General features: G+C 36.0%; 1 protein-coding gene across 3 annotated transcripts in view; it reads left to right on the forward strand.

Moving 5' to 3' along the window:
* LOC129243916 (aquaporin) overlaps positions 1 to 8,955 on the forward strand; it is a 117,750-nt gene extending 108,795 nt beyond the window's left edge. For all 3 annotated transcript variants that reach the window (XM_054881366.1, XM_054881367.1, XM_054881365.1), the window contains 3 exons: positions 7,875 to 8,018; positions 8,341 to 8,553; positions 8,722 to 8,955. In XM_054881366.1, coding sequence (XP_054737341.1) covers positions 7,875 to 8,018; positions 8,341 to 8,553; positions 8,722 to 8,910 — 546 coding nt within the window. In that variant the 3' untranslated portion in view covers positions 8,911 to 8,955. The remainder of the gene's footprint in view (positions 1 to 7,874; positions 8,019 to 8,340; positions 8,554 to 8,721) is intronic.
* Positions 8,956 to 14,029: the final 5,074 nt, after the last annotated feature.

The raw sequence follows: 14,029 nt of genomic DNA on the forward strand, positions 1-14,029 counted from the left end.
AGACATTTATATAAAACAAAAAAAAATCGATTTTTTCAAGCCTGTAAAGCAGGCTCCCTCCTTAAGCTAACCACTTGAATGTCCAAAAAGTAGTCCCGCCGAAAGTGCGCCGAATGTAGGTACTTTTTTCTTATTAATATCCTACCTGGCACTGGAGTGGAGCTATTCGAACATTTTTGACCAATGCCTTTCACTGTCCCAAATATTTGATAAATTATGCTATGCTGTCTTTTCATAGCTTTTAAAGAAGTGTTTGACAAACTAAACCGAAAACACATATAGAGCATCATCTAAAGGTGTTAGGCATGCCTTTGAAATTGGTACGTCCGATAAGCAAAACTTTAACAAACACTGGGGCACAAATGAGAATTTAAGACAATGTCCGCCAATCGTTTCGAAGTGATTTTAGATGTTAAACAGGGGGATGCGCGCTCTCATTCCTACTTTTCAATCTTATATAGGTCCTGGAAGCAATTTCGTTTACAAATATGCACAAATTAGCGCCTATGCAGGTGGCATCATAATTATAGCCAGAAACAAACAACATCCGAAAGAAACTTTTACGCGCCTAGAATCAACTGCTAGGATGGTAGGACTTGCCATCAACGAAGAAAAAGCAAAATATTATATATGGAAGGTGCCACACGCAAAGTAACAAGTAACTTGCAAATCGGCAACTATAGCTTTGAAAAAGTCAATGAATTATATGCTGAGTGCGCAGAAAGATTCACCAATTGCCGTACAAGACAGGATACAAGCTGCAAATAAATCTTACTTCGCGCATATAAAACTGATGAAGTCAAGACTGAAGACCTGAAGCTTCGAATGTATAAAAGCGTCATAAGACCTACACTTACATACGGTTGCAAAGTCTGTGTGCTGATGTCAAATGACGTCGATCAATTAATTTGTTAAAAAAGAAAGGTATAGAGCCCTGTTCGACGTGAAGATGATACCCACCGCGTTCGGTACAATGATAAGTTAGACACACCTTTCACAGGTTCAAATGTTGTCAGATACGTTAAAGCGCAAAAAATTCGATGGTACCGTCACCGCCCCATTCTGCGCATGAGTAATGATCGAACAGTAAGAAAGATATTCAAAGCAAAGAACCTCTGTAGATGAGTAAATAAATAAATCGACAAAGCGATAAAAGAAGCAATCGGCCGAGAAAAAGATAGAGAGATGAGTTAGAAGAAGACATACGAACTCTGGGCATATCTGATGTCATAAGAAATAAGGCTGAAAACCGAGTGAGGTGGAGGCGAATTGTAATGGAAGCAATGGTGCACGCCGAACTGTGATGCTATGATGGTGATGATTCACTAACAACCAAGTTTCTATAATTTTACTTATAAGTATAAATACATATTTTTTTTTTCAAACTAAATATGTAAATATGGGTATTTTCTCACAACCATCAAACACTCAGCGAAAGCTCTTGGTACGAGATCCCCTTCCATCAGAATGTTTACATGACACAAATCACTTGTAGCCGTCTAGTATTTATTTACATTTCTGCCAAATTGTGCCTTAAAAGCCATGAACTTTAACCCGTTAATGGCGAATAGTTTATTCTGCCGCGCAATCTATTTTAAATAGTATACGGAAGCACATGAACCCAATCCAAGTTTTTAGATACTATCGTAAATGTTGCTGAAAATTGGTTGTTTCGTAGGTTTGAGTATAACAACAAGTAAACTAAAGGCAAAACAAGAAAAACACAAGGAACATGTGGGGAAGTCGGCTTATAACTGTAGCTTCCTCCATTTGTGCAAAAATCAAAACCCACGCCACAAATAAGAGGAGTAGCTCGGCCAAACACCCACTAAAGGATGTAAGTGGCCATTATATAAATATATTATTATAAATGACCCTTCGTCCCTCTCTGGAACCATAGGAAATAATAATACATAATATATTTATATATGAACTGAAGGGATTCTGAAAAGAAATTAATAAATAAATTTTGGGATTTATTCAATATTGAAAATTTGGTAAAAAGATTTAATCTTTAATCTTTTAGCATTTAAAATTTTGTTTTTGTAATTTTTCAATAAAATAATATACATGTATTTAAAAAGAAACTCGAAAAACAATTTATTTTAAAATATTACATTTTTTGTTGAAAATTTTGAAAAATAAGTATTTTTTCTGCATTTTTGAAAAGTGATTTTTGTTTCGTAATTTTTAAATAAAATATATGTATTTAAAAAATAAACTTGGAAAAAATATTTTTGAAAAAATTACTTTTTTGTTTTGAGAAAAAAAACAGTAGGTATATTTGAAAAAAAAGTATTTGTAATTTTTTAATAAAATATGTGTCGTTTAAAGAACAAAAAATTTAAAAAAAAAGTTTGATAAAATTATTTTTTTTTTGTTCAAAATTTTGAGAGAAAGGTATTATATTATATATGAAAAAAAAATATTTTTTATTATTAAATAAAATACATTCATTGAAACAAAATATTTAAAAAAAAAAAGAAATATTTGTGAAAAAAAATGAGTTTTTTTTTTATTTTTTACTTTAACATTTAGAATTTCTTTTTGTAATTTTTCAATAAAACATGTGCTTTAAAAAAAACTTACAAAAAATAGATTTTTTTCGAAAAATATGTTAAATTTTGTTGGAAATTTTGAGACAAAATAATGTATTGGGAAAAAATAAAAAATATTTCTATAATTTTTTAATAAAATACATGTATTTAAACAAAAAACTCGAAACAATATATTTGAAAAAATTTAATTTTTTGTTAATTTTGGGAAAAAAATATTAGATATATTTAAAAAAAAAAAATTTAACGAAATATTTTTGAAAAAATTATTTTTTTGTTAAAAATTTTGAGAAAGAAACATTAGATATAATTGAAAAAAAGGTTTTGTAAGTTTTTAATAAAATATATGTATTTAAAAAACAAAACCTAAAAAAAACTTTGAAAAGAATAAAAAAAATTAAAAACACTACATACAAAAATAGGTTTGAAAAGAATTCTTTTTTCAAAAATTTGAGAAAAAAATTATATGTGAAAAAACAAATTTACTTTTTCAATCCAATATACGGACTTAAAAAAACTTCCTAAAATTTTTTGTTCAAAATTTAAAAAAAAAAATATTTTTTTAGCATTTTCGAAAAACACCCTCCCCTTTTGGATTTGTTTTCTTGTTTTTCTTGAGCCTATGCTCAGTACTTCCTGAAGGTTTCATAGTGGCATTTTTATAACTTTTCGATCTATGTTCAAATACGAGTTCTTATAGTGAACCAGTCAAAAATCAAGGCTCAAAATATTGATCTAGCGAGACTCTAGCCACTGTCTATTATGCCCGTTTGCAAATCGACTGAAGCGCGTCACTACTTACATTACAATCACGGGGTGTTTTCCACTGGTTCGCTGTACGTATTTGAATATAACTCGAAAAGTCATGGAAATCTCATTAGGAAACTTTAAGGGATTACTGATCAGAGCCTCAGTTGTTAATGAAAGAAAAATAAGATAAGCAGCTAAGGGGATGTATTTCCATTATGACAAAAAACATTTTTTCCCAAATATTTTGAACAAAAAAAGTAACTTTTTTCCACAAAAAGTTTTATTACAAATATATTTAATTCCCTATGCTCCAGTGGGAGTTAAAGGAAAAAAATAAAAATAAAATATAAACTTATATCCTACAAACATGAGAAGGTAGTAACAGCGGGAGCTATCATTGACTATCATAAGCATACAAGGCAGAAGCAAACTGTTACCTAGCAGCACCGAGCCCACCTCGGCTATCAACTTCAATTAAATAATCCATGAACAAAGAGATAATAACTCCCTCACCCCTCTTATATTACTTCCTCGCTCTTCTCTCTACAACCGGTCTCCGCTTTTTCGAAACCTTACAGGTTCCTTTCACCAGCTCGAATAGGCGGCAGTGTGCACAAACACCTTTCAATGATTATTTAATTTAAACACCCGATAGGCAGTAATGGGTTAAACAGATAGGATAGAAATACACGCATGCGCAATGACTTTCCATAAATTCTCATGATTTTTTCCTCTTTTTTTATAATGGAATAGAAGTAAGCAAATGTGTCTGCTTTGAATTCAAACGCAGGTGTGTACCAAAGGAGTACTTTGAATGTGCGCAGAATGACAGCGCATGCGCGCACCTAAATCACTTTTTAGCATTGCAAATTTCAGCACAACTGAATTCAAGAGCTATTAGGTACAATATTCATTACATACACATACATACATATCTATGTACATATTTAAAATCGAATCACGTGACATTGAGTGAGAAGCACTACAGACAATTCAGTTGGGTAGTGGAAAAGGACCCAGCGTGGGAATGTTGAATACAGGCATTGCGACAAAATGAAGAAACTTGTTGTGTTGACACAAAGAGGGATACTTATTACTGTAAATCTTAAATGTAGCTGGTTATTTTTCTCTTCTTTCGTGGTTTCGCTGTTCTGATTCAAAATCCATGTATTCGATTATACTAAGTGGAGTCGCCGCTTTTCACACAAACCATGGGGATTTCGTGTTTGGCGATTTCAAGCCTTACCCTTATTAAATTCCATGCAATCCTTAAATTGGTTTAGTTTAAAGCTATATATCATCTATTTTGATTGCGAAACACCCAGTAGAAAAAGTATTTGTGGAACAACATCAAGACGCACACCACAAATAGGAGGGGGAGTTCGGTCAAATCTGCGGCAAAGTTTGCGTAAAATTCAAAACTCTATTTAAGATGCTTCAGATTGTATGCTTTGGTTCATATATTCATCGATTTGTTCTATAATTTGTTGTCATTGTAAAGGTAGCTTCATAATGCTTCTCTCATAGAAGTCGATGTCGTTATTGGCGAAAAACTCCAGTAATCGACTTTCACAATCTTCTCTTGATACAAAATTCTTGCCACTCAGAAAGTTTTGCAATGAAAAGAAAAAGCTTCACGCAAATGGTTCAAAACTGTGTTATGATCGGTTTCTAGCTCTTGGGCGTTGCTGCAACTACTAACATGCCGGTCAACTTCGATTATTTCTGTGATTTTATCAACATTTTGGGCATTATCGACATTTTTTAACATCAAAAATGCCTGAACGGTATCGACGAAACCAAAATTGCACGCAATTAGCTGTTAAAGTCTCGGCACCATAAACACCATTCACAATTCTAGCGTCCTGACTTGCATTTTCGCCTTTACGCTTTTATCAAAGAAAAATTGTAAAATGTATCTAATTTTGTGTTTGTTCACTTCCCTGTAACTCGAAACTGAATGGAAGAAACGAAAAATAGGAAATGATTTTTTTTTATTTTGATAACGCGCAAAATGTTTAATTAGTTTGATCGATGCTTTGCGAGATGTCGAAAACTATAGCTATCTACCGAAAAACTAATGGATTTTCCTCAAACTAATCTATATTCAAAAATAGCCTGAGAGATTTTGTTGTTGTTGTTGTTAGCGACTAGCGCCGTTTTACTACCACTGTCCCCGTAAGATGATGTCTTGCGGTTTTTTGCTTCTAAGTCACATCCATTTAGTGAGGGACAAGTATAGCAGCAAATTATTTATCTCGATGCCTGATATCTCATTAATTTGCTGTAAGAAAGGCTTACCGACCGAGCGAAGTCGTGCCCTGGCTAGCACTGGACATTCACATAAGTAGTGCAAAAACTTTCCTTCACCGGAAGAGGTGACAGTTTCTTGACAGTTCTGCAGATGGAATTGAAGGGGAGGTTGAGTCAGGCTGCAGGATTCCCTACCTTCTAATAATCTGTAATGGTTGCAGTGATGCGTGAAATGTTTGGTCGAGAACATCCTAGCAGTTGATTCGCCCTTTGGATTTTGTACGACGGCCATGTGTTTTTTGTTGTAATACATATAGTTAATTCCTTCCATTTCCTTTTGGCTAAAGCTTAGTAGTGCGAAACAACAACATTACCTATGTTTCTATGACCGGGAACCCATATCAGAGTAATTTCAAGCCATTGACAAAGCATTTCCAGCTCCTTTGGATCAAATGGAGTTGGAGTCTAAGACCTTGATAGCTGCTTGACAGTCTGATAAGATAGCTACTCTTGAACCAACTTCCTTGTAGAGTTTTAGTGATTTGCATGCTTCCCTGGTCGCAAAAAGTTCTGCCTGGAACACGCTGGCATAGTCAGGAAGTCGAATTGACTGAGATAGGTTGAGTGGCTCCGAATGGAAGTAAGCTCCCACAGCACAGTTCATCTTAGAACCGTCAGTGTAGATTTCAATATCGCACCTTCCAATCACCTTCCCTTTGCCCCATTCGGCTATCAATGGAAAGCGTACCGCAAAGTCTTTCTTGGAGATAAGGTCGGGGACTGTGTAGTCTGATCTGTTTTTGAGCAGTGAGGGTGCCTGTAGGAGGATCTTGCTGTGGCCGTACGACCTTGTTATCCAGCTTCCTATGCCTCTGAGTCTCACCGCGCTGCAAGTAGCGATTGTTTTTATATGTAAGTCTAATGGTAGTAGATAAGTTTGTATGATACATTGAGCGCTTCAGTGGGACTGGTGCTAAGCGCTCCTGTAGTTAAGATACGCGAAGTTCTTTGTATTTTATTCAGCTTGGTTTGGTTGTATTTATTTTCTATTGCGGGCTACCGCATATGTTAGTATTAGCCTTGCAATGGCTGTGTAGGACCAATTGGATAGTTTTGGTTGGAGACCCCATTTTTTACCCAACATTCTCTTACACGTGTAAAGTGATATATTAGATTTCTTTACCCTGTGCTCTACGACGGACCTCCAGCTGAGTTTGGGGTCTAGTATGACGCCTGAGAGATGAGAAACATGTGTTTGTAGCTATGCCAACACTTGGAATAAAATTTTGATAGCCATTTTCAATGTGCGTGCATTTTATTAAAAATTCCTGTTTGATAGGTAAGAGCTTAGTACTTCAAGATAATACTTTATTCGCCACTGAATTAAGTTTGATTTTGTTTTTGTTGTTCCTCATAAATAAAAACCTCTAATCAATCTGCGTGAAAAAGCCACTTTTCCTAAAAACAAAGTTCCTACTTCAGTCCATCTCTCACAAGCGACTTCCTGACAAGAACCAATTTTCAGATACATCACCTACAGTGCGTTCAATAACGACAGCACAGCGCCTTATTTAATTGAAGTAATTTTTTAGGAAAATACTGGTCATTCTTTTACAAAAACTGTATCAACTCGTTTGATAAGCTTGAAACTTATCTCAGAAGAGATTTAATTAATTTAAATGAAGATCAATTTGAAATTGAAATTTGAAAAGGTCGAGCCAAGGAGCACCAGGAGATTTGGTGGCTCCTAAAACACTCAGGCTAAAGAGCCCATTGTATTTATAGCTTTGGAAAGGGGGGTAGATAGTCAAGGATGGAAGGAGAAAAGTATCAGAGAAAGAGATAGGAAAGAATAGAGACAGGGATAGAGACAGTTAGTCCTGTGAGAATTATCCAGATTCTTTGGCAAATCTGTAAATATCCTCCAGTTTTAGAGAACGAATATTACTCATTCTCATGACATCGGAATCCAAAACTCGTAGCTGTGCTCTAGCAAAGGCAGGACACTCACAGAGAAAGTGCTCAGTGTTATCCGCCTCCTCCAAGTATGACAGGCATATCGGGTTCTCGATGATTCCAATGGTAGTCATATGCTGACCCCATGGGTTGTGTCCTGTAATGATGCCGACCATCAACCGAATATCTTTCCTTCTAAGTTTTAGTAGAAAGTTTGACAGTTTTCTGTTCGGACTTGTAACAAAACACTTTGCAGTTCTGCAGTGTTCCAGACCGGACCATCGCTCTTTATGTAGAAGATCAATTTACTGTATAACCATCACAAATTTACTAATCTCATTCCATTGTGTCTTATTTCAGGGCCTGGGTCATATCAGCGGTTGCCACATCAATCCCGCCGTCACAATTGGCTTTCTCATTGTTGGTGAAATGAGCATTTTGAAGAGTTTATTCTACATCATCATGCAACTGGTTGGTGCCATAGCCGGCGCTGCGTTTATATACGTAAGTACCAAGCGGGAAATGATATACAGGGTTAACGGGAAGGTGGTTCTTTCAACTAAAAATAGAAAAAAAGCAGGGCCTTGAGCAAACTTTCAAAAAAATGAAGACGCAAACAAAGAAAAATGTTTGCATAAAAGAATCTGTAAAATCGCATAGCACGAAAACTGTTAAGTTTTGAGTATCATATCATACAAGCCAAATTAATTAAAATAAGCTAAATATTATTGCCCTTCTATGTTATCTAAAACGACATTCCCGTTAACCATCTCTAATAACAACTGAAGCGAAAAATCTATTAAGTAAATTCCTGCATTTTGCTTAGGCTTCCGTAAGCTCCGAATTGGCTGGCACGAATCTAGGCGTTTCTTCAGCCGATGTTGAACTCGGTGCCGGGCAGGTGGTAATGATTGAGGCTTTGATCACGTTCATTTTGGTATTCGTTGTGAAGGCAGTATCCGATCCTGGACGCACAGACATCAAAGGCTCGGCGCCACTTGCTATCGGACTCTCCATAGCCGCTGGACACTTGTGTGCTGTAAGTGGAAATATGGATATTTATAAAAAATCAAAACAAAAAAAATTAAAAGAAAAAAAATTAAAAAAAAAGTATTAAAAACAAAAAAAACTTAAAACAAAAAAAATAAAAAATAAAAACAAAAAAAAATTAAAAAAACAGAAACTAATTCAATGTCCCCTATTGCAGGTCAAATTAACTGGCTCCAGCATGAATCCAGCGCGTTCTTTTGGTCCAGCAGTCATTCACAACGCATGGACGTATCATTGGGCCTACTGGGTGGGACCCATACTTGGTGGCATCATTGCGGCTATCTTCTACAAACTTTTCTTTAAGGTGCGCAAGGGCGATGATGAGGATCATTCGTATGATTTCTAAAGCAAAGAAATTACAAAATGAATACAAAAACAAAAAACAACAAACCTAAAACCTAAAACCGTAGCAGAAATGTGAAACAAAATTCGCTTGCGCACGCACCCATACACACTCGCAGCCAATAGTGCATGTGTATGTATGTGCATGTGCGTTATGTTTTTGATTTTTGTTTACCGTTCCACGCATACATATGTACGTTTATTATCTATGAGCTGAATAAGCAATGCGCTGTTCACGCACTTACATACATACATACTTACATACAACAAACATCGTTTACAGCAGCCCACTTGCGTTCGCAAATGAAATGGAAATGTTACGTATACGTCGCCAAATGGTATTAGGATGTGTACCCCCAAATATAATAATATAATTTTAATTTAAAATAGCTAAATAAGCACCACGAGAATCCACAAACCCACACACCCTCACATTAACACACCCTCACATGCATACATACCTTTGTAATTCGTACAAAAAATCGTTTACTCATTTATCATTTTTTAAGCTGCGCGCTTAGCTCCAGCACTTTTATTCGCATGTGTTGGATATCATTACCTCTTACCTCATTCACCTACATCCTCTGCACTCATTAGCGATTTCCTTTCATGCCCGCCGCCTAAAGATGCCACAGTCAGCAAGTTTTCATAATAAGAATAAAATAGAAAAAAAAAACAAACAATTGTGAATGTTTGCAAAGAACTTTTTGAAAAAATTTCAATAGCAAGCAGCCGCTGCTCATTCGCCAAATTGTTTTTTTTTATGCCATTTAAAGGCTCTTTCACAAATGGAATTACTTTATTTTGTACTCTTCCATTGCTGGCCGATTATTGATTTCAAAACTTTTAAGTCGAACATTTGAAGACATCTCGAAAATAGTTTTTTTTAATATATTTACCCAAGTATTTTGTAGTAGTAGCGCATACCTACACACACACACACATATCACCGATGCTAACTAACTGTTTTGCGATATTAATCTAAACCTTTTATATACTTACATACATAATTACGATTTATTTGTAATTTTAGCAAATAAGCGAGGATGCGGAAGAGGATTGAAATAAACGTTTCAACAGTTGTTTGCAACAATTTGCCTTAAAAGACAATTTACAAAAAAAAAAAAAAATAAATAAATAAAGATTTCCATAAATTTACATATTTACATTATATAAATATATGTTTACTTCAATACATTTATGTATGTATGAGCCTTTGTTTTATTTATGTATGTATACTGTAAAATTTATGTGCAGCATCGTAAATATTATTAATAAATAAATAAAATAATGCCTATATGATAAAATTGCCACTTGTTTTTGAGAATTTCAAAACCTACTTTTTCGGTGCATACTTTATATATTGGGTTGGCGAAAAAGTAATGCCGTATTTTGTCAATTGAGCGCGACATTTAAACATATCTTGCGTTGTACTTGTTGCATCGGGTCACACTAAACGGCGATTTGAAGACGACAATCTGTACTACAAGTGTCTCTGTGACAGTGTTGTGATCAGTCTTAAGTTATAGCGTGTCAAAGATGGAGTCCACCAAGCAAGAAATTCGTCATATTTTACGTTTTTACTACCTTTGAGGTAAAAATGCAACGAAGGCGGCGGCAAAAATTTGTAAAGTTTATGGGCCTGATACTGTAACGATTCGCACAGCACAGCGTTGGTGCGATCGATTTCCTTCTGGTGTAGTAGATGTCGAAGATGCACCCCGTACTGGTAGGCCCATCGTCATAGAGACTGATAAAATCGTTGAAATTATCCAAAGAGACTGGCATGTGAGCATTCGCTCGATTAGTCAGGAACTAGGTGTAGACAACAAAACCGTTTGGAACCATTTGCAGAAGATTGGATTCCAAAAAAGCTGGATGTTTGGGTGCCCCACGTGCTGACGCAAAAAAAAATCTCTTGGACCAAATCAACGCTTGCGATACTCTGCCCAAACGGAACGAACTTGACCCATTTTTGAAGCGGATGGTGAGTGACGTTGAAAAGTGGATCACGTACGACAACGCCAAGCGAAAAAGATCGTGGTCGAGCAGCGGCGAGCCGGCCCAAGCCATCGCCAAGCCCGGATTGACCGCCAGGAAGGTTTTGCTGTGTGTTTGGTGGGATTGGAAGGGAATTATCCACTATGAGCTGCTCAACTATGACCAGACCCTTAATTCGGTCCTCGACTGTGAGCAACTTGACCGTTTGAAGCAGGCGATTGACCAGAAGCGGCCAGAATTGGTCAATAGGAATGGTGTTGTGTTCCACCAGGACAACGCTCGTCCCTCCTCATCTTTGATGACCCGCCTGAAGCTACGGGAGCTCGGATGGGATGTCCTATCGCACCCACCATATAGTCCGGACCTGGCACCAAGTGACTATCATCTCTTCCGGTCCATGCAAAACGCCCTTGGTGATACCAAGTTGGCCTCAAAAGAGCCTTGCGAAAACTGGTTGTCTGAGTTTTTTGCAAATAAGGAGGGGGAGGTTTTATAAAGGGGGCATAATGAAGTTGCCTTCTAAATGGCAACAAGTTTGCGAACCATACGGGGCATATTTGACTTGAATCGGATAATTCTAAGTACGTTAAATAAAGCGTCAAATTTCGATCACAAATACGACATTCCTTTTTCCCCCAACCCATATTTTTTCAGCCATTTATTTATACAAGGTGAAGTCCAAAATAAACAAGACTGAGGTGCAATGGAAACAACAGGAGCTTTCTTCTGATAACTTCGAGTTTATTTATTCAAAATATTGCCCTCTGGCCTCGATACACTGTTTTGCGCGATCTAAAAGCTTTTCGAAAGAGTGTTTCAGGTCATTGACCGGAATGCCCTACAGGATGTCGGTACAATCCTTTCGGATGGCTTCTACGGGCGCAAAACGTTTTCCTTTCATGGCCAAGTGCAATTTTCCGAATAAGTACAAGTCATGGAGATCCATATAAGGCGAATACGGTGAGTTAGTTAGGTGAGATGGTTAAAATTCGAGTGGATCGTTGAGATGGTGCATTATAATGCAATAAGCGCCAGCATCCTCCTTCGCGGTATTCTGGGCGAATTCGACGAATGCGATGCAACAAACAATTCAAAATGCCAAGATACAAAATTGCATTGACGGTTTGGCCCATTGGCACGAACTCCTTGTGTACAGTTCCTTTGGAATCCTAAAACCAAGTGAGCATCGACTTGATTTTCGACTTCTCCAAACGCGATTTTTTGGGTGGTGGCTTGTCTGGGGCCTTCCATTCGGCACTTTCACGCTTAGTTTCAGGTTCATGTTGGAAACAACACGTTTCGTCATCAGTTACAATGTTTTGAAGGAAGTTCTCGTCTTCTCTCGCCTCTTTAATGAGGTCTTTCTCAGCTGCCTGCTCTCGTCTGGCAAAGATTTAGACATCTGGGCTCTCATTTTTTCGTTACGCCTGCGGAAATGGCGGGTCTAAATATCATAAATTCGGTGAAGTTCATCAGTAGCTTGTTGCGACTAACTACGAACGCAAATCAGCCACCGTCGGCGTCGTCGTAAAATGCATGGTCATCATCGCCTCCAATTCCAAGGCTCCTTCTTCCTTCCCTTCTTTTTTCTCCTCTCCTCTGTATGGCATCACAACGGACGAATTTTCAATATTTGGCCAAGTGTGTCCTAAACTAGGGCAGCCATTTAACCTAACCTACGTATTGTTCATTCTTCAACTGAAGCACTTAGTCAAACTTTCAAACTTTATACAGAATTCTAAAAATATCAGCGACTTTTCATCTAAATTTTGAACTTTTTTATCCGATTTTTTAGAGAAATTTCATATGCACTTTTATAGCCCATAACATTTCAGTAAAATAAGAGGTGAAAGCTTCAAGCGCCTGGAAAATCACATTGATTTTTTTAATTTTAATTTGAGGACGGCTCTTGCCGTTCTTTTCATACAAAATGTGCAATTTATAAAAATCGGAGTTGATTCTTTTTAATTTTTTTTTTTTTTTTTGGAAACGGTCGAGAGCCTTTTCCTCCACAAGAAATTAAATAAAGAGCAAAAAGTTGTCAGAAAAAATTATCAGAAAGCTTATCGACCTTAGCCGTTTTAAGCGGGCAGATACCTGTAAACGGCCATATTTTCACTGATTTTCATTAAAATTATTAAAAATGAAGAAGTCAATATATTTTTTTCAAAATTGGCATACAGTTTATTTATACATAAAAATAATACAAACAATTTTTTTTTACTTTAATCATTTAAAATGGCGGATGTACACTCAATTCTTCTAGGAATGTCGCAGCGGGGCTTATCAATCGGCGGGCATTGTAGTATCGGCGTCAGTGACCTGAATACAAAAACCCAAAAATTGTTTTGTTTATTAATGTCATAATTTCTATATGAATTAAAAAAAAATGGAAAAAAATCGCGGAATAAAATGCTTAAAAAACAATGAATTTTGGGTCGAATTTTCCTACTATTTTTGCTTCGAAAAAATTATTTTTTCGAAAAATTTTCGAATTGTAAATTCACATAGAAAATAATATCATAAAAAAAATGTGTGCAAAATTTCAGGGAGATCGGTGAATAACTTTTCGAGTTATCGTGTACTCCAATTCGAAAAATATAGTTTTGAGAAAAACGCGTCTAAAGTCGGCAACGTAACTATACCTCTCCCAGCGCTCGAACGCAAGGAATAGAGTCATCACGGTTGACGAACTATAATATCAGAAATACTTAAATTTAAATTCTAAAAATTGTTCACACGTTCTTGAAGGATTATATTATATTAAAATTTTATGAATTTTTGTTTTTTTTTCGAAATTTCACAGGTATCTTCCCCTTAAATTTACGCTTATTATCTCATAAGATATTTAATTTTTAGTTATTTAATATAATTTTTCTAAATTTTCTATAAATGAATAAATTTCGTAAATGTTAACAAACAAAAATTGCATCGCTGCTGTAAACTTAGACTCACTCCTCAGGCTGATTCTAATAGCGGATCTGACATTGTTTCTAAATTGAGGTATTTCTTTTCCAAGTCAAGCAGGAATATGCTAAAGTGGCATTTTTGGGCATTGTGCCCAAATCTGCGTACGTTTTTTTTTTTTGCTTTTAATCTATGGAAATAAATATGTGAAGCCG

Source organism: Anastrepha obliqua, chromosome 4 (genome assembly GCF_027943255.1).
Source record: "Anastrepha obliqua isolate idAnaObli1 chromosome 4, idAnaObli1_1.0, whole genome shotgun sequence".
NCBI lineage: Eukaryota > Metazoa > Arthropoda > Insecta > Diptera > Tephritidae > Anastrepha > Anastrepha obliqua.